Raw genomic sequence first — 22,206 nt, forward strand, 5'->3', positions numbered from 1 at the left:
TCCACTACACAATGCCTTAAAAAATCCTTTTGGATTGGCCCAATCAGAGCCCAGACCTTAAACCAATAGGGATGCTGAGCAATGACTTCAAGAGAGCCGTTCACACCAGACATCCTAAGAATATGGCTGAGCTGAAGCTTCTTAACATTGCGCAGGTCTAATCTGCAGCTACCGGAAATGCTTGGTTGAGGTTATTGCTGCCAAATGATGATTGACCAGTTAATAAATCCAAGGTTTCACTTACATTTTCCACAGAATTGTAAAACATGCTTAATGTTTATGTGTGTCTTTATTGATGTGTTCAATAAAGACATGAAATATTATAATTGTGTGTTGTTATCTTAAGCACATTGTGTCTTATCTATGCTTATTACTTTGATGAAGATGAGATCACATTTATATACAATTAATGCAGAAAACCAGCAAATTCCAAAGGGTTCACATACTTTCTCTTGCCACTGTATTTCTGCATTCCAAACCCTGAAATGTGAAAATGGTCCTTAGGTGCAAATTGACTTCAGAAACACCAATTGACACCTCACCGATTGTTGCAGAAAAGTTGTTTTTACCTTTTACCTTTTTCTAAGAAGGTAAGAGTGGTGCTTGTTGTGTAAAACTTGCCGCAACAGTGCTAGGGTGTTGAGGATGGTTTTCAGGGGACTGGTATAAAATAAAACGTTCTGAGACGTTTTAATGTGTTGGTATGCAGTTGCTAGGGTGTTTTGTGTAGTTTGGTACATTCATATCTGTAGCACAAATAATGTATGGGTTACATGCTAAAGTTTTGGGTTAGGGGTTTGTTCAAATCCTTAACCCTACTAACAAGCGGCCAATGGTTTTATTACATTAGAAATGCAACGTTTATTATAGTGAGTTGGTTGCAGTGAAAGGGCATACACAGGGAAAGAAATCTCATTTCGGTTCTTGTCAGTCATACGTCACATCGGAACACCCAAAACCATGTTTGACACTCACTGCGTACGTTTTGATTAATGTGTCTATCGCCTTCCATTTACAAGTCACAAGAGTTAGATTCAGAATCTCCACCTTTCTGTCTGCAACTCAGTGCTCTACAAATGAATGCCAATTACTTTGGAAATACCACACCATACATGATCAACATACTAATGCTTGATCATCAAAACTCGCATGAACAGGCCACGCTGCAAAGTGCATGGTCATCTAAATGCTAGGGCTGATGTTGACATCCCAAAACATTGATTCCGAAGCATTTCCTGTATTGACTAAACAGCGTTTATGGTAATGTGCGCAAAATGACAACACAAGCAGAAATGCCAGCAGCCTTGGTCTTTTCTCACAAATTTTGGACTTTGCTTATTGTTGCCTACAGAAGTGTTCAGGTTGAAGTTGTCAAATCTGTAAGAGAATTAGCACTAGCTTGGTTCCAATGAGTTTTTAGAATTGTGGTTTTCAAATTATTAGTAAATTAAGCTTCAAGTCATTAACTTTACTTGAAAATATATTTTTTAATGTTTTTTTAAAAATGCTAACAAAAGTTACTAAATAAAGACTACAATTACAGTTTCTTGAGTTTTAAGTTTACATGCTTATGTAATGGGAGCCAGCTGGTATACAGCTGTGCAGTGTGCAAACCTCACTCTCCTAACCTCAAGAGGTACACTAGCGACTGACGCTAGAGGCTGTAGCCTTTAGCATCCTTGTTAGAGCATCCGCCTCCCACGCCGGAGACATTGGTTCGAGTCCCGTACAGAGCGGGTAGAACAAGAGTGTCACAATGGTGCCGTGACCCGGATGGGAGTGAGGTTTGGGGGGGGTGAGTGTAACGGGAGCCAGCTGGTAGATAGCTGTACAGTGTGTAAATCTCACTCTCCTAACCTCAAGAGGTGCACTAGTGGCTGTAGCCTTTGGTTCGAGTCCCGTACAGAGGGGTAGAACAACAGCGTCACACTTACATGAGTTTAAATGCTACAAGTTCCTATGCAAGTAACTTGCTTTCAAATTTTACACACAATATTTGTAGAAATTAAAGGTATAATTCACCCAAAAATGTATATTCTCTCATTATAAGTATACTCACCCACATGCCATCCCATGTGTGTATGTATTTCTTTCTTCAGCAGAACACAATGAAGATTTTAAGAAGAATATCTCAGCTCTGTAGGTCCATTCAGTGCAAGTGAATGTGACGAGAACTTAAAAGGTCGAAAAAGCACATAAAGGCAGCATATAAGTAATCCATATGACTCCAGTGGTTTAATGTGTGTCTTCTGAAGTGATATAAGTGTGGGTGGGAAACACTTTCACTTTCAAAGAGTGAAAGTAAAAGTTGAGATTTATAGTAAAAAGGACTTAAATATTTCAATATTTTAGCCACACATATCATATAGCTTCTGAAGAAATTGATTTAAATACTGGAGTCTTATGAATTACTTTCATGTGGCCTTTATGTTATTTTTGGAGCTTCAACTGTCTGGTCACCATTCACTTGCATTGTAAGGACCTACAGAGCTGAGATATTCTTCTAAAAACCTTTGTTTGTGTTAAGGAGAAGATACAAAGTCATACATATCAGAGATGGCATGAGGGTGAGTAAATGATGAGAGAATTTTCATTTTTGGGTGAACTATCCCTTTAATGTCTTTGGTAATCGATTGCATCCACTAGCTTAACTTGTATTTAGGCTAAATTGTTCTTTTTACATTCGATTTTGGATCCATTTCTAACTTTATGTTGTAGACCAATACGTTTTTTTTGTTGTTTTTTTTTACTAAAATCGAAAAGTATTGGATATTCCAGAGGCTCAATTTGTGTTTCATGGAGGGTGGAAAAAAGTCATATGGACTTGGAACAACTTATGGATGTGTAAATATTTTTTGGGGTGGACTTTCCCATGTTTCAGAAAAATTTTATGCTCTTCTTTGACCCACACAATCCTTGAGTTGTCAGTTTTATAGTGCCTGTGGAGTCTGTGAAGGTTTTTGTGGTGTTTTCTAATTGCTTCTATACAGTGGAACGCTCAATAATTCTGAATGAATTGAGACTAGCGACCGTCTCTGAGGGAAATATGCTGTGTGCTGAAGTGTGTTGGGTGCATTAACGCAGCTGCTAAACTTCCATCATCTTCAAGGACGGGAAAGTCATTAGACGTATGGAGGGATGAATTGCTCATCTCCTGGGATTATTCTAAAGCAATTACCTCTGCGGTTCACCCACTGTACTCTTAGCACTGAGGTCATGAAGATATGAATATACTTTATTTGACCTGAAAATTGATTCAAGGTGTATTGTGTAATTCCTGCGTCACTATCGTCACCAAATGGAATTGCAAAAAAATCACAGCTGGATAAAAATATCGTAATCAAGCCGAATATGGAAATACCCAGCCCTAGATATTAGAAAGCAGTTTTAGAAAACAGTGATTATCTTTGCAATTGGAGTTGATGGTGCTGGTAGCCAGTGCTGGACTGGTAATCTGGCATACCGGGCATTTTCCCGGTGGGCCAAAGCACCTTGGGGCTGATCAGAACGCCCCCCCCCCACCCCCCCACGAACCACTTTTGGGACAGTTGACATGTAAAATCCCAGTCCAAATTCTCTTCCCAGTCCAGCCCTGCTGGTAGCGCAGAAATAACACACGTCAGCTTTAAACTAAGTTGTCAATGCATATTAAGCTCGGATAGGAGAAAATATTTGAACAAATAAAAAAATTAAAAAAACAAACATCAGCTTTAATGATGGAAATGTCAGGATATATAAAAAAGTTTTTTTGTGTGTTTGATTCCTTCTAAAACAATCTGGTTTTTAGACAGGTCTGTCAAAAAAGAGGACAGTTTCATACGTTTATTCTTTGATGAGCCTTAAAATAAATGTACAACGCCAACATCTGGTCTGTCATTACTTTTTACATTTGAAAAGGCCTTATTGATCTTTTAACTATCTATTTAATTTCATTTGCATTTTAAGTTTATGACAGTTGTATTAGCATGTTTTGTATTAGCAATATTTTGTTTGATTTTACAAATGCAGGGACGAGTTGAAACTGTTTTCTGTGGTAACCGACACCTTGTCACAAATGCTGTTAAGCTTAACTTGTATTGAACCTGGAACATTCCTAAAGCATTACTGGACATAAATACAGGACTTTAGAAGCACTAGCCTGCCAGTTGACTAGCAGCCAATGCAGATCATCTTACAACACTCATTCTGACAGAGAGATGTTATGTGTCACATGTGGTGGAGGTATAACCTGCCTTGAGTGGTTATGGCAGGCGACATGTGATGCTTATGACATGTTTATGTGTGTGTCTATTGAATAAGCTGTCGCGTTAAGCAGTGACAGGTAAAGCAGCATGCTCTCTTGCAATGCTTCATAGATCAGATGCCTTGCTGAAAAGTCCACTCTCATGGATCTCAAGGTAAATACAGGATGAAAGAGCTAACACAATTCTTAGAAAAGAATCAATAGTTTCTTAGACAGATGTCTTTGGAGTGTCACTTCAAGGGAGTGCAGTGACCACGCATAGCAGGGTGTTGCGTTTAAAGTCAACATAAAACGCTATTTGGAATCAATTTAACTTGCTCTGTTAGAAAGATTTAGCAAGGTAGCACTTTTTTACATATATGTGGATGTTTCTTCAACTTTTAGCCTACTTTTAGCACTTTGGAATTCTAGAAAGTCTCATTAAAAACAAGTTCACACTAACAAAGTCCAACAGTGTATGCACATGCATCACAGGGGATTTACGTAATTAAAAATGTTTATTTTTTTGAATGTCATGAAAAGTTCCAACACATCTCAAATTCTGTATTGTGTTAAATAGAATTTTGTGTTGGACATGACACCGACTGAAATGCATTTTTTAAGTGGCGGAGCTTGGGGGTGACCCCATTGGCCACCCCACTCACAATTGCTGTTTTAGTCATTTTAATTGTGCCATTTTTGGCACAACTTAGTTCTTTAGAGGTGAAATAATTTCTGTACAAATGTACAAACATGTGTGCACACCAAGGTCACCAAACCTCTCTGTCCTGGGTGTCATTGTATCCATACATAGTAATTCACTCAGTGTCATTGTAACCCCCCACCCCACAGTCCGACGATATAAAAATGCTGCACGAACATTTCTGTGCCACCACAGACTGATCGCTTGCCCCTGCCTGGCCACCCTTTTGAAAAACTCCTGGCTCCACCCCTGGACTCCTTTGTCTTGCTTATAGTAGCTAACATTTTATGTATCATAATTACACACAATTAAATAATATTTATACACTTTTTGCAGAATTTGGCAATATTACAGCTTGATTGGAAATGATGCCCAATTAGGGCTGGGCGATAAAACAATCTTGATATTTAAAGCGATAAAAGATCCACAATAGGGATGATAAGCTTTTGAGTAATTTTCGATATGTCGCCTGTGTTCTACGTCTTGATGATCAGGTGCGTGTCGCTAAAAATGCAAGCAGTTCGGCTTTCTCAGGCTGTTTGAAGTTGCTATCATTAGTTGCCTTGCTAACGATTAGGCGTACAGTGACTGGCACAAGCATCATGATTACGGTTGAGCCCTATCTAGTTAGCAGTGCGACAAATCAACAGTTCTGTGTACACCAGATCTGATCTTACTGCGAAGTATTCTTGAATATTTTTCTCTAGCACCAAACATGCTTCATTTATGTCCTGTTCCGCTCTGCACGCGTTGCCTCTTCCCCGCATGTGAGTAGACATGAGGTGGTTCCAGAGCGTCTTTAGACCATAACCATGTTTCCTTCTAAATGTAGCTTAATTAATGAGCATGTTACGAGCCTTTAATGAAAAACAAATCGATTTCTGTTCTAATTTTGTGAAATGAATCAGATGTCATCATCTCTGGCATGGATGACAAGGAAAGACTATATTGACAGTTTAGGATCTATTTTTTTTCTTCTTTTCTTCTGCCAACTTGGAAATTCAAAAAAATGTGCAATGTGCTAATGTGAATGTATATTGTGATAAATATTGATATCGAACAATATAAAAAAGAATATTGTGATAATTTTTTGGCCATATCGCCCAATGCAAATATTCAGTTTGTACTTGAGTTTTATTTCTTTTCTTTTTTTCTTCAAACATCACTTTAATCTCAAGCTCTTTACGGACACTACTCACATTGTTTGGTGGGGTGGAAATTAAGCCGCAAATGTGGGACAGTTGTAATTTTTTAACAACTAATAAATCATTTTCACTCAATAATACTTGAAATGTTTTGATTATTTCAATCTTTGTTTACAGTATTACAGTTTTATAGGTGATAATTTGTATTTTTATAATGGATAGTGGGTTGAGGCTAAAACTATATCTATGCATGAAAGGCATAAAAGGCAAGGTCTTTAAAAAAATTAAAGTGTTCAATGTCACCTTCATATAACAAAAAAAAAAAAGAAAAGAAGAAGAAAATCCCTTGGCACATGAAATTGCCGAAGTTGAAGTTACACCTATATATGACTTACATTTAGCAAAACTTATCAACAATAATATCAGGAGTGTAAAAAACATGACATGATTGAACATGAGTCAACAAGAAAAACAATTCACAACCCATTTTACTTCTGAAATGTGATGTATCTGCAAGTGAAACTGGATATTGAAAGGCAAAAAACTAACAAACACACACACACACACACACACACACACACACACACTCTCTCACACACACACACACACACACACTCTCACCACACACACACAAACACTCTCACACACACAAACTTTCTCTCTCACACACACACACACACACACACCACACTCTCTCACACACACACAGACACACAACACACACACACACACATACTCTCTCACACACAACACACACACTCTCTCACACACAGACACACAACACACACTCTCTCACACACACACTCTCTCACACACACTCTCTCACACACAGACACACAACACACACACACATTCTCTCACACACACACTCTCGCAGACACACAACACACACACACACACAGACACAACACACACACACTCTCTCACACACAGACACACACTCACACACTCTCTCTCACACACACACACACATACACACACACACACACACACACACACACACACACACACACACACACACACACACACACAAAGTAGGGCAGGCTTGATTTTATGACAAATAAAATGGAAATAGCGAATGAAATCTGGGCATTATATTCTATGAAATACACTGATCCTCATAAACCATGTACAATGTTGCTTTTGTTATATTATCTTTCTGCAGCTTTTTAATCCTTTACATATTTTCACACTTTTTTAAAGATTTGAATATGTGTATTTATTTTCATGCGGGTTGCAACTGTGTAGGCAAATGTATGACATCTTAGTGTTTTAATTAACCTGAATAAACACCTTCGCTTTTTTTGCCACCTATTTAATAAAATATTAAACAATTACATTACGTTTGGTGCTTAGTAATGTTCAGGCTTTTATCAGGCTGACACCTGCAGATTTGGGCATAACTGTGGTTCAATTGCGGTGGCTTTCTAGGGATGTAGTATAAGTTATGGCCAAGTTTTGGTGCGGCAGAGGAAAATAGTTTGGCTGTTTTCTGGCAAAAATCTGGGGATCAGGCACAGTTGTGGTCCAATTATGGCTGCATGCAGGGGGGACAGGATAAATGTGGCTGAGTTTTGTGCACTTTCTTACATTCAGTAAGTGTCTTTTGGGCCAGTTTTTTTTACCATAATTCCATGCAGTATGTGTGCCAAACTCCAAGGTGGAATGCAGCTAGATTAGGGCCAAAATAATGTTGCTATCTGGGAATAGTTTTCGTGTACCTTTCGAGTGTCTAAAAGGTATTTAAATGACTAAATGTAATATTAATAGCTTATGTTGTATTCTTCCTAATTGTTTAAGTCGCTTTGGATAAAAGCATCCGCTAAATGATTAAATGTAGATGTACAAAATTAAGCAACCTAAATGAAAATATAACCCAGAATAAATTAAATACAGTTGCACTTGCGACAAGGCTAAACAAAGTTTGATTGACTGCCAAGAACACAAACTGAAACTTGTAATGTATTTTTGATTTTAAAGAATTTTTTGCTGACTTTTGTATGTAAAAAAAACCAGAATGTTTTCATGTGTTTTGGGACGCCATCTGACATCCAATGTGAAATCTGGGTCCTGAAGTAAAACCAGTTGAGAAGCACAGTTGTATTTGAGATAAATGGCTTTTTATTTCCACAATTGACAACTACTGAGTAGCAATTACATGGAATGGTCTCTGTCTAAAAGTAATCTTCAGCTTTAAATGTCACAGTCGGCTAGTGTCCAGCCTATCAGTCAGACCACCGCAGTACAATCAAACAGACGCTTTTGTCCTGTCCTTTCTGTTTGTCTTAGAGTTTTTAGCTCGCTGAGGGACCAAGTTTGTAATTGCTTCTTTGATGGAAGAAAAAAAAAAATCTTCTCTCGAAGGTATTATTTCAACACACACTCTGAACTACACCAGGTTCATTGTCACTCTGGGCCATTTATTTGTCTGCCATAATAAAGAGAGCCATGCAATCCAAGCTGTCGTAATGAACAAGAAACGCTTCCATTACCGCAGATCACAGGCGTAAAGCTCGATGGGACTATTCCGACGTGACCAGAGATGAGCCGATAGATGCGCTTCTAGATAGGTGTTCTTATGCAGAAAGTCGGTCTGGAATACATTCAGGCCTTTTCAGACCGACAGCAAAAAATATTTACATTGGTAGTCAGTCCTAAAGACTGGATTTTGATAAACAAATAGGATTTACGTGCAGGGTGAACAAAGCCATAGAGAAAAAGAGTGAGCGTTGCTTGTTGTAAGCAGTATTTGATCAAATCAGGCGCTGTCGTTTAAGCTGCAGGGATTCTGAAAGCAACCAAATGGAAAATGTGTTTGTGTAAAGTGTTGGTCTCAATGTGCGAGCTGTGTTGTTAAAGGTAGACTAAGAGTAGTAGGATCTGTCTCATTGAGTGACATGGAGATAATGGTCTCACTGGTTTGAACTGACAGGGGATTTTAAGACACTTTGTTTAAGTCTAGAAGTGTAACGCACAAATTGAGATGAAAGTAATGGTTCGGTGAATAGAGCAAATGCACTGCCATATCATTCCAAACTATTAATCATCTGCCCAAGATATCATTTTACATTTCTATTGGTTTTACATGGTCATTTTTAAAATACTTTTATTTAAGTCATTTTTATATTTCTATGCAAAAGCACATTCGAGAAAGTGCATTAAATTAATATAGTGTCACGATGCAGGAGGAGGCAGACAATGGGTTGGATCCAAATGCAGTGTACTTTATTGTAAATCAAAGTGAGACAAAACAAACAGGAACAAAGGAAATGACCACGATGGGTAAAACGACACTAAAACCTGGAAACACGGAAAACATGAAAGGTAGAACAGGCAGGATAAACATCAGGGGAAGCACGGAGACAGGCATCCACAAACATCAAAGACCGACAGGGGAATGGTGAAACAAACCGGGTTAAATACACAAAACACAATGACGACTAAACGAGACACAGGTGAGACCAATGAAGAGTGCAGGCAGTGAGAGAGGCCAGGAATTGTGGGAATTGTAGTTTTATACACAGACAGTGAAACACGGGGCGGACAACAAGGAAAACGTGACATGGAATTTGACGTGCTGTGTGAAACAGAAAACACGGACCGGACAACAAGGAATGTGACATGGAATGTGACATGGAATGTGACATGGAATGTGATAGGTGAAACGGAGAACATAGGCCAGACAACACAGGAACGTGACATATAGTATAGTCTTAACTTTTTTTAAAGGTAGAACTATAAGTACTTACCTATTTCCTTTTTAATGCAATGATTCTGTTCAGTTCTATTCTATTCTATTTTGCTCTATTCTGTTTTGTTATATTCTATTCTATTATCTGTTCTCAGCCATTCTGTTCTGTTCTCTTCAGTTTTAATCTATCTTTTCTGTTGTCTGTTCTATTCTATTCTGTTCGCTTCTGATTTGTTCTATTTTTCTGTTCTCTGTTCTAATTCTATTCGCTTTTGTTCTTTTACATTCTGTTCTCTATTCACATATTTTCTCTTCTATTCTATTATGTATTGATCTATTCTATTCTGTTCTCTGTTCTCATCCTATTCTATTGTCTTTTGTTCTATTCCGTTTTTATCCATTATATTGTATTCTATTCAGCTTTATTCTGTTTTATTCAGTTCTATTTTCTGTTTGTTTCTATTCTATGTTGTTCTCTGTTCTCATTTATTCTATTCTGTTCTATTAAATTCTGTTCTATTCTGCTGTCTTCTTTTTTGTTCTATTTTTCTGTTCTCTGTTAAAATTCTATTCTCATTTGTTCTGTTACATTCTGTTCTCTGTTCTCCTCCATTCTGTTCTTTTCTATTCTTCTGCCTTGTGTTTTATTGAGTTCTCTGTTTTCATCTATTCACATCTGTTCTACTCTGTTTTGGTGAATTCTATTCTGTTCTCATCCCATTCTATCCTCTTTTGTTCTATTCCATTCTGTTCCCTGTTTTTATCCATTGCATTCTATTCTATTTTATTAAATTATATAATGCTGTCTTCTGTTATATTTGGTTCTCTGTTCTCATCTATTCTATTCTATTTTATTCTATTCTGTTTTGGTTTATTCTCTTCTGTTCTGTTTTCTGTTCTCATCCATACTATTCTATTCTATTCTATTCTGCTCTCTTCTGTTTTATTTGGTTCTTTGTTCTCATCTATTATATTCTATTCTATTCTATTTGTTTTTGTTCTTTACTGTATTTTTGTTGTCTTCTCTATTCTATTTTGCTCTATTCTGTTTTCATCCATTCTATTAAATGATGCTCTTTTTAGTAAACATCAAGTGAAACTATTTATTTATTTATTTTTCACGTAGGAGGTGGAGGAATATAAATGTAGGCGGTAGTATGCACTATAATATACATTTATAGTGTCTAGTGTTTAGTTATTAATGGCTGAATGGTTTTGATCAGCTGACTGATAGTAATATTAGCAGTGTAATATGGGCAAAACTTACAGTAGATATGTACAGTAAGGAACGAAATTGAACTTGTTTTATAGCAGCAGGTGTTCAGAGCGGATCTGCGGAGGTTCATATCAAAGATAAGTGAGCTTAACATATCATATATGCAGACATGTGTCCCGGAGGATTAGAAATGTGTCAGAGAATCAGGCGTGTTAGTCAAACTTCAGATGGTTGAGAAATAAACTGCTTTTGCCAAATCCTTTTTATACATACTTCATTGCAGTAGGATGTTACTATTTTGCTTTATTCTTTGATGAATGCAGGCTTGGCAACCGACTAATTAGCCTGTTACAACCTCCACAAATCAGTAATACATTAAGAATCAAATTACACTAATCAGCCGGGCCATGGTGTTGTAATAAAATAAAAGTCATGTTATGCAGTACCTTTTGAACTCAATTTTGAACTAACTTAGAAAAAAAGACAAATGAGTTTGTGTTAATATTTTGGTATATAAATGAATTATTTCTATATAAAAGATATTACAGACTTATAGAAATATGCTCTTGTCAAGTTTAGACACTTAACCTTTACCTTTGCCAACTACTACTTGGCTATTGACATAACAGGATGGAAATAAAGCGCTAAAGTTAACGATTGATCACTGAGGAATTACGGATAATCTTACATGGGGGTGTCAATTTAAACTTCATTTTGATATTTTTTAAATGTTATTCCAATATTTGGTCAAACAAGAACAAATGTTACAGACAAACCATCTCATAATTCATCAAATCCATTGCTGATACTGACATTGATGTTTGTGCTGTTGTTTTCCCAACAAAATGATGTCACTTTGTGGAGGATGATGTCATCAAGGAACCGGCTTTTGTTAGTTAAAGGGATATTGCAAAAGATTAACAGGAAATATTTAAAGTGTTGTTAAGCACACAAGAAAAAAGTAATTGATTACCAATTAAAACAATATTCCCAACAAAACATTTTGAAACATTTTGATTAGAGAAATGAAAAACAATAGGAAACACCTGGAATATTTCTTAATAGATTGCCATGTTTTCATGTTAGAACTTGGCAACATCCGTGAAACATATCTACTGTACATGCTCGCTTAATTGTGATATTGTGATCAAATATTAATATTTCATCCAATATATTAAAACATATACGATGGCGACTGCATGGCATGAATAACCCAGATCTGTGTCTTGCATCTGTGTAGAACTTCAAAGCAGTTCCTGTGGAAATCCAGGAGTTCCTGCCAAGGGTATCCTGAATGGAACGAGCTTCAATGTGGGAGACAGAATCCGGTACCACTGTGTGTCTGGATACACGCTGGATGGCCACGCACAGCTCACCTGTGTCACCAGCACGTCTAATGTAGCCGTGTGGGATTTTCCTATTCCCATATGCAGAGGTAAGATATGAATGCTATTTGCAATTTGGCAAATTACGTGAAGAAACTTGTTTTCATTTTCTAGATGGTTGATTTTTAGAGTTGTTCTTATTAAAATGAGCCCCTCTCTGCTTATGAAGAGTGTCAAAGAGATGCAGTGCCTCCAACGTCTTGTTTAGACATTTAAGCCACACTTAAAAATATATGAGAAAATATCAAAGCAAGTGGCATCTTCAAACAAATGATGCTAGACCTTTTCCCAGAACTAACTTTACTTTTCGGAGCCATGTTTACAAAGACTTTTAACTAACCAGGGTCGGTTGAAATAGCTAAAACAGTGTCTCAGTATATGTTTTGAGGATATTCTATATATCTCTGTGCATTTATGTATTTGCTCTGAAATGGCTTAATAGGATGATTTATTTATTTGAAATATTTTCCGATTCGATCTGACAAACCATATTTTCGACTAAATAGCCATTGTTGCCAAGCATATTTAAAATGTTTAATACAAGTTAAATAGGTTACGCTTTACAATAAGGTTGTATTTGTTATTTGTAGCCATATCACCCTGCAGCTGTTGCCTGGTTGCCCACTATAGCTAAGCAGGGTTGAGTCTGGCCAGTACCTGGATGGGAGACCTCCTGGGGAAAACCAAGGTTGCTGCTGGAAGTGGTATTAGGGAGGCCAGCAGGGGGTGCTCACCCTATGGTCTGTGTGGGTCCTAATGCCCCAGTATAGTGATGGGGACACTATACTGTAAAAAAGCACCGTCTTTCGGATGGGACGTTAAACCGAGGTCCTGACTCTCTGTGGCCATTAAAAATCCTAGGGCACTTCTCGTAAAGAGTAGGGGTTTAACCCTGGTGTCCTAGCCATATTCTCCCCAAATCCCCCCACTCCCGCCTGAATCTATCCTCCTAATAATCTCCATCCCTGAATTGGCTACATCACTCTACCATCTCCTCTCCACTGATAGCTGGTGTGTGGTGGGCGTTCTAGTGCACTATGGCTGCCGTCGCATCATCCAGGTGGATGCTGCACACTGGTGGTGGTTGAGGAGATTCCCCCTATACTATGTAAAGCGCTTTGAGTGCCTAGAAAAGCACTATATAAATGTAAATTGTTGTTGTTGTTTACTAGTACAATTTATTTAATATTATTTATTAGTAAACTACAGTAGGATACATGAACTGCAAATTAACAATATATTTTTGTAGTAATTATTATTCTTGACTATGTTAAATTGAACATATACTAGTAATTTTTCAATCTAAATGTGTGTATATTAACATTAGTTAATACAATATGAAATAACATGAACCGACAATTATCAAATGTATTTTTCTTTTATAAATTTACATGATCAAAGATTAATAAATGCTGTAAAAAATGTGTGAAACATGAATGAAATAATGCCTTATTGTAATGTGTTACCATTAAATACTTGAAATAAAAAAAATATGATAAAAAAAGTAGTTACAAATAATGAATGTTTTCCACATTGTTATTCACTCGATAAACTCAAGGAAGAATATTTAATGATTTTTGCTTATATGCAGAAATATATCACATAGAGTCATATTTATCTACACATATATTCAATAAAGCATAAAAGTTGCCACATGGAGACTTCTGTGAACATGTTTTAAATGATGATGCATATGAATCGTTGAATCAGAGTTTTGAATCAATTGAAAGTGTCCAAGTGCATTTCATCTTTATTTTAACTATATATTTATTATTTTATAGTTTAAAACCAACCAACCAAACAAACTTCTTTTCATAATTTTTTTTGCCTTGAAATTTATGCTTGTGCTATTTTTCTATAATAGCTCTCCGACCAAGTGCAATGACATTCCTACATTAAGTGTCCTAAAAAAACCTTTGGGTCCAATGTATAACTGCATCAGATACTGTACTGTAATAACCAACATGTTGGCTTGTAAAAGAATCTTGTGGAGTTGCTTGTCTGTGGCTTTGATAGATGCTTCTGCTGTATTATTCTGTTTAACTGAATTTCAAATGAGCATTGTTTTTAAGCTGTTTTGAGCTTAAAATTCTCTCTGTTTCCCATTTGTCTTTTTTGGGGTTTAGACATGGTGATTTATGAAGTGTCCTACAGTGCCTGTTATTAATCTGTGCGGATCTTTTGCATTATTCTTTTTTCATGGTGCAATCAATCGAGCGGTTCCATGGGGAAATGGGTCTTTGTGTCTGAAACGCAGTTAATAATTTAGGTGTTACTTTAATTATCATGTGTGGATATTTGATGTGCACCCAGGTATTGTGGTTAGCGTTTTACATTTTAAAGTATGAATAAAGGTAAAATATGCTTTAACCCCAAGATATATGAAATATGAATATTGCAACTTCATATTTTGTGCTTAATGGCTAAATTGAACAGGGCTACTAAAAAATGTATTTGGTGTATAAAAGCCTCATTAAGGCCAGTGTTTAATCCAGGAAACATTTGTGATGCTCTACAGCCTCTCATCTTGTTATTAGTTTTAATCCAATATCTTATAGTTTGCTGAATGGAGACAAACAGAATTTGTAACTCTCACTTAGTCTATGAACTGTTGTTTAAATAGGTCAATGTCTGCATATTTCAGCTCTGTGGTTTGTGTAATATCAGAAGTTGCTCAGTAAACTCTGTATAACAGAGAACACTATAGCTATGCTCTAAAACCTAGCGAACATCCTACGTAGACAGCATTTTAAGATATAATTTACACGAAGTCTGTTTCACATGTTAGGCAGCATGATTACCTTTTAAGATCCGTAGTTTTGGCCAAAATATAAAGCAACCTTTACAGAAAAGGTCATCCCTGAATGCATTGCATTGAGCTTAGTGATATAATTCAAGAAATATGGCGACCAAGGTTAGAGAAACATTTATTTTACATATTTATACTTAATTAAAAATGTACTATTATTATTATTATTTTCATGCATATTAGAGTGTTGTAACACAATTTTGTGGGTTGCCCATGCTGGTTGGAGTTGCTGCCTGTGTAGAGCGTTCCAAATAAGACACTTAAGAGGTTCCAATTCAGTTAGGACATCCCGATCTCATGAAAATGTTCACATAATTTACAAGTTGGTTATTTCGTATTGTCTCACATGATGTTGTTCGCATAAACTCCTATGACTTCATCACGTGCAAATGTTTAATGCGGAAGTAAGCACAAGTTCAGGACATACTTATTAATATAACCCCCTATCTAAACTAAACCAACCAATAGATTGTCTAAACATGATAGGAAGCTGTTTTGTGTGACAGAAGCAAGTAATTGTCACGTATTAAATGGAAACTATGTCCAGCGACGTCATTGGCTGTAGTGAAATTCGTAGGAATTAAAATGAATGCAGTCGAACGATATCATACGATTTAGAAAAGTTGTACGAATCCTGACGATTTTGCCGTGAGAGTGTGTTGGTTAGGATGCTGCCTTATGGGCTGTTTACACCAATGTTTTTCAGTCACTGTTTTTGATTGTTTTTCTATGTAAACAAACATTAGAACGGGGGCTTTCAAACTTTTTGATGCCATGGACCCCCAAAATATGAGATCCCCTAGCGAGGGACTCTCTGTGTGAGAAAAATAAAAAGATATAACATTAAAGGAATATTAAGGGTTCAATACAAGTTAAGCTCAATTTGTGGCATAATGTTGATTACCACAAAAAATGACCTAGACTTGTCCCTCCTTTTCTTTAAAAAAAAGTTACAGTGAGGAACTTACAAACGAAGTGAATGTGGCCAATTTTAGAGTGTTTAAAGGCAGAAATGTGAAGCTTATAATTTTATAAAAGCACTTACATGAATTCTTCTGTAAACAAAAAATAACAAAAACATATTATTTGCGCTGTAAAGTTGTTTAAAACCAAATTTTTTACAGTCGTTTTAGGGTTTGTTGACATTATATCATCTTGGCAAGAAAGTTTTAAAATTGGCTTTAACTTTACACAGAAAAGGTATTTTACCATCTACGGACTGGCCCCATTTAATTCCATTATAAGTGCCTCACTATAACCCAGATTTGTACTTTTTTTAAAGAAAAGGAGTGGCAAGTTGAAGTTAATTAAAATAACATCAGATCTAATATTTAATTAAAGATGGTTCTCTCAGATGGTCAAAATGTCTCCTTTCATAACTGCATTTCCCCTATTCTGTTCCTGTTTCATTTTATTTTCACTTTTCCCTTTCCATGTATGAGTATTTTGTGTGTATGTTTTTGTTTAGATTAGTTATGTGTTCATATTTTAGTTAAATCAACTTTTGTGTACATTCTTGCGAGTTGATTCTGGTCTGCTTGTAAATCAACGTAAATTTAACGATTCGATCTCAGCTCCATGCTAAGGAAGAGTTATTTTTGTGTGGCCATGAAAAATATCCTTTCTGAGAATTGATAGACAATCAATACTGAGTGTTCGCTGGACGAACAGATACATTTCTTATAATATTAATTCAGCTACATCAAGTTGATTCTATTAACCAATCCAAATGTTCATAATTAATTATAATGAGTTATGATTAATTATTAATGTTTCCTTTTTAAAGATATTTTTGACTGTGGTGTATTTTGATAAATAATCTCATTCCTGTTTCTAAAAGATTTCGCCTCAAAGCTATACCTATGTGTGTAATATTATTGTCAATAAGCCATGAGAATAATATTACTCCAATAAGAGAATTAATCCTAATTATCTTATTAAAGCTAATTCCCTACAGTAGAAATTGTGAGCTGATGCAATGAGAGATTGTATTACGATTTTAATGGTGGAGAATTTATTCAGACCAATATTCTAGTTATTTGTCATTTATCTAAATTATAACGGTTGTCAAATGCGACTGATTCCATTATAAATTTCCTTACATAGTAATGTAGAAATATGTTTAATTTAATTCCTAGCTTACACATACTGTTTCCCTTACAACAATGGTAACGTACACAACACTTTAACCCATACAGTGTACATTTATCATACCAGATTCGCTACATATATTAGTGTGAGTATCTGGGCACTTTAACTGGTTACTGTTTATTTGTGCAATGTGGAATGTGCTGACGTGAATGCACCGATGAAAATGTGTTGGTTGCTATGGCAACAAAAGTTCACAGGAAATCCTAAAGAGACTCTACTGGGGCAATCTACCGCGTATGCACAACCTGCTGATGCCATATTGTAAAAACAGTACAGCTAAGCTAATAGCATAACACAACACCTCCAAACTAACCAGTTAGCAAACTTTCATGGAAACCCCTAAATATGCTAACAGCTAAAAACACTTGCAAAACTACAAAATTAAAATATAGTTTCTTGTTACTGTTGTAACCTCCGTTCCTTTATCGAGGGAACGAGACGTTGTGTCGGTGTAGTGACACTAGGGGTTGCTCTTGAGAGCCCCAACCACCTCTGAACTTTTAGAAAAGGCCAATGGGAATTGGTGAGTGGAATTCACTTTCTTCATCGCTTCTTCATCGCTGAGAACTGCTGGGCAAAGTCCTCAATGGTGTTGTCGAATAGGCTGATCTGGGAGATGGGAGCATTGAGGAACAGGACCTTGTCGGCATCCTTTATCTTGACTAGATTCAGCCATAGGTGGTGCTCCTTGACCATCAAGGTGGATATCTCCTGCCCAAGTGCCCGTGCCATGACCTTCGTCGCCCTGAGGATGAGATCGGTCCCAGAGTGCAGCTCCTGCATCACTTCGGGGTCAGGACTACCCACGAGCAGCTCATTCAAAGCCTTGGCCTGGTATACTTGCAGGAAGACCATGGCAAGCAGGGCGGAGGCAGGCTGTCGAGCACCACTGTAGGCTTTAGTCGCCAGAGATGACGTAGACCCACAGGGCCAAGACGGGAGACCTGGATGATTCCACCAGGTGGCTGCATTTTGCGGATACAAGTGCACGCAACCAGCTTATCCACCTGAGGAATACTCTGTGTACCCTCTGGCCGCCCCGCCGTCGAGGGTAGGGAGAGTGGATGAACCGAGAAGTCAGGTCCGGGAAGTAAAAGGTGCCCTCCACGAATTTGTGTGTTCTTCATGCACCTCCGGAAAGAATGGGACCGGGGGAGGGTGCAGCCGTGAACAGTGCTCCGAACCCAGGAACCAGTCATCATGCCGCAAGGGCTCAGTGCAGGTTGGAGGGTTCCACTCACGGCTCAGCTCCAAAGAAAATATCTGAATGAGTGGTTGCGAGCTAGCTCACTTTATACCCGTATGTCTGGGAGAGTGGCATGCAAATTCCACTTGCCAAATTGCCATTGGCCTTTTGTCAAATATCAGAGGTGTTTGGTGCTCCCAAGAGCGACCCCTATTGTCACTATATCTACACAATTTCGAGCGAGTGACAGATATGGAACAGAAACTCTCTCTCTCTTAAAAAAAATAAAATAAAAAAAAATAATAGATATATATATATATATTTTATTATTTATTTTTTTTTGCAAGAGAGAGGGTTTCTAATATAGTATAACCTTGTAGATTTGCAAATGTTTTCATAATTACATTCAATGTGAGATTGCAAGCATGCATGTTTTATTGATCGCACGTGAGTGTACATGTAGGCCTACTGTGTATGAACGTGCGCGCAAACCGCCAACCGCTCTCATAACATCAGCCATGCTAAGATATTATTTGTTGTTTTATTTATTTATTTGTAATATACTCTTGCAGTTGAATTCCATCTGTAATGTGATTCAGCAATGTAGAAAACTAGCATAAATCCTCATGAAAATGGACAGCTTACAATTCATACAGATTTAATTGGCTGCTGATAAATTTATTTCTGATGATTACATCATATCGCGGGCCGCAAAAGATTGCACGAGTTGAGAAGCGCTGGTATAGAGTCTGGGCTGTTTTTTAGTCCCAATTTGTGTGGGGACTAAATGCTAACTGTTGCATTGCTTGCATGATTAGCATACTAGTATCTTCATAGAGATGAATGTCTTTTCAAATGGTTAATTAACGTTTTACATAAAACACACACACACACACACACACACACACACGAAAATTGGTTGGATGTTTCTGTGATTCATCCATGGATACATCACAAGAGAGAAAACTAGTTCCAGCCTTGTCTGCGCATCTCATTCAGTGAAAAGGTCCATTTAAAGGACTCACGGCATTGTGATGCAGCCTTAGCCATTCAAACTAACTGAATGAATCTGTATTTCACTATTTCTGACCTCGGGCCTTTTAGCACATGTTTTTCATCTTCAGGCGAGGGAAACTGATCTTCTTTAATGAGGATTTCTTTGCCTGAAGGCTTGCCCCTTCTCACCCCTCTGGATGTCGTTAAAGCGAACTATATAGCCGGTAAATGCAAAGCAGAGGGAGAAATGATGCTTGAATGAGAGTGGCTCTTACACTGTGGACGGTTTCTTTGTGTTTACGCCAGCTGAGAGGAAGACCTGTGAAAAATGGAGCTCTCAAAATGTTCCAAGATTATTAGACTTGTTTTTTGCTCTCACGTGTTTTACTGTGTTCTCCATGAGCAAATCTAATATAGTAGTGGTTCTTAACTGGTTTTGCTTCATGACCCAAAAGATATGGGAAGCATTTTAATAGATCAGTGGTTCTCAACTTCTGTTCAGGTCTGTTGTGATTTAAGGGAAAAACACTGCTTCGTGTGATTAAAACTGTATATTAAACATATAATTGTTCACAAATTAAACAGGCTTATCAACACTTCCTATGTTCTTTTGTTTTTGTTGTCAAAAGCAGTCAACTTCAAATTCTAAAGTATTTTGGCACAGATTAATCTGTCACACGGTACAAGCTATTAGCCAAATTAGACAGATACCAACATGGACATGTTGTGTGACAAGCCCGCCCCTTATCCTCAAAAATTATGAACAAAAGTACACATGGTAAAATAAAATAAAAGAAAATAAAAGTAAGTCACTTTGGATAAAAGCGTCTGCTAAATGTAAATGTAACATGTTGATTTACCTTGTGATCATTTTAGAGCATTAAACCATTGATATTCAAGATTGAGTGAACTATTCCTTTAAAACTTTTTATTTTGTGTACCATTGGGGGAAACAGCAAAGGGGTTTGAAAATGTTGGTTCCTAGTTGGGTTGCCACTTGATGTCCAACGTAAAATCTGGGTGTTGAAGCAAAACAAGTTGAGAACCACAGCGCTAGGACTTTGGTTTAAGTAAAAATTGCATAACACGGTGAAACACTGCTGAGCTTGTCCATCTTTCACCCAGTTCTTTGGCCACTCTAAGAGATGAGCAGGACCCTTAGGATGGGCAGATGGTCTTTTGATCTCATATCCTCAGAGAACCTGCCCATTCTCTTGATGCAGCAGCTCATCCAAGAGTTCTCAGCAGTCCTGTAACACCACCCTCCTCCCCACACTCAAACAGTACATATCTCAGAATCCAGATGGATGGAGCCTCATCGAGGGTACACACTTTCCAAAGCTTTAAAATTCTTGCAATGCAAGCAGATTCCGTCATTTGACTGGTTGTCTGACACATGTTTCCAACAACTGTTGTCAGTCCACATCCTGTAAGCTCTAGATGCATGGAGACTATGCAGATGTCAGGATGTTCACTAGGCCTGATTTAGTCCAAGTCTATAATTTATTAGGGGATATTTGTGTTGATTCTTTGCTGGGGAAAAAAATAAAACAACAGCCTAAGATTTTTTTTTTTTTAGCTGGTCTCTAAGACTGGCTAAACTGGTATTCAGATGGTTTGGCTGGCTGGCCATGTGGTCTCCCAGCTTGACCATCTAATAAGCTTAACCAAACCCCTCTAAAACCAGCAAAACAGACCAGTTTGGCCAGGCTGGAAGACCTTAGGCTGGTTTGAGCTGAAACTTTCAGGCTGACTGTGGCCTTGCTAGCATGATTAGCATACTAGCATCATCAAAAATTCTAGATACAGTTTCTTTAGATTTTCAGTTAATGTTTTTATAAAAAATAACATATGACATATGGTCAACCATTTATGTAATTCACACAGTAGCTAGTCTTGTGTTGCCAGACCTATGACTGTAGCAAAGGTCTGGGGTTTATAGCAGCTTCAATTGGCCAAGAACCGCACATTTAGACAGGAAAAGCCATCCAACTGACATGCAAAGCAATCAATCACAGTCGGGTTTGTCATGACAGGGTATTTAGGAGCAGGGTTATCGGAGATGTATCATACCATAATAAAAGACTAATGGGGGCCAAAATGATTGATATTATGGTGCGCAAGACTCTGAAAACACATGGGAGAATAGCAGAAAATGTGTGGAGAGTCTAAGGTACAGCATAGAAAACCTTATTATAGATCATTTCACAGACATAATTAAGTAAACAAAGGAGAAAATGCAGCTCTGCTCGTTTTATCCCCTTTACTTTTTGCTACGAGCCTCAAACAAAACTCTGAATATATTTAAAAGATTTGATGTCACTAACCTGGCAAACTTGGGCAAATTCTGTGATTATTTCGTCCTCAAAAGTGCTCATTCTATCAACGCCGAACCTTGAGAACACGATTCTGTTTCCAGGTGGACTGATAAAAAGTCCTGTATGCGTCAACTCATGGAAGTGCCATCGAACCAGCCAATCAGATTTGCGCTGAGTTGATCAAGAAAGCATTGTTTTGTGTGCTTTAAGCATCAGATGGTTAGAGAATGGTCTGTGGGCAGTGTGTGAGCATGCCGTCTGGCTGAAACTTTACAGTAGCAGACTCTAGCCCTGCTAGCATGATTAGCGTGTTAGCATCATCAAAGAGTCTAGTCAGATTGTCAGTCAATGTTTTTTTTATAAATATAGCATCAGAAAATGTGT

At 37.4% G+C, this 22,206-nt stretch overlaps 1 protein-coding gene across 1 annotated transcript in view; it reads left to right on the plus strand.

The window, feature by feature from the left end:
* Positions 1-22,206, plus strand: part of csmd3a (CUB and Sushi multiple domains 3a) — a 372,265-nt gene that overhangs the window by 56,456 nt on the left and 293,603 nt on the right. The window contains exon 4 of the mRNA XM_052143551.1: positions 12,218-12,412. Coding sequence (XP_051999511.1) covers positions 12,218-12,412 — 195 coding nt within the window. The remainder of the gene's footprint in view (positions 1-12,217; positions 12,413-22,206) is intronic.

The sequence above is a fragment of the Xyrauchen texanus genome, chromosome 15, assembly GCF_025860055.1.
Source record: "Xyrauchen texanus isolate HMW12.3.18 chromosome 15, RBS_HiC_50CHRs, whole genome shotgun sequence".
Taxonomy (NCBI): Eukaryota; Metazoa; Chordata; class Actinopteri; order Cypriniformes; family Catostomidae; genus Xyrauchen; species Xyrauchen texanus.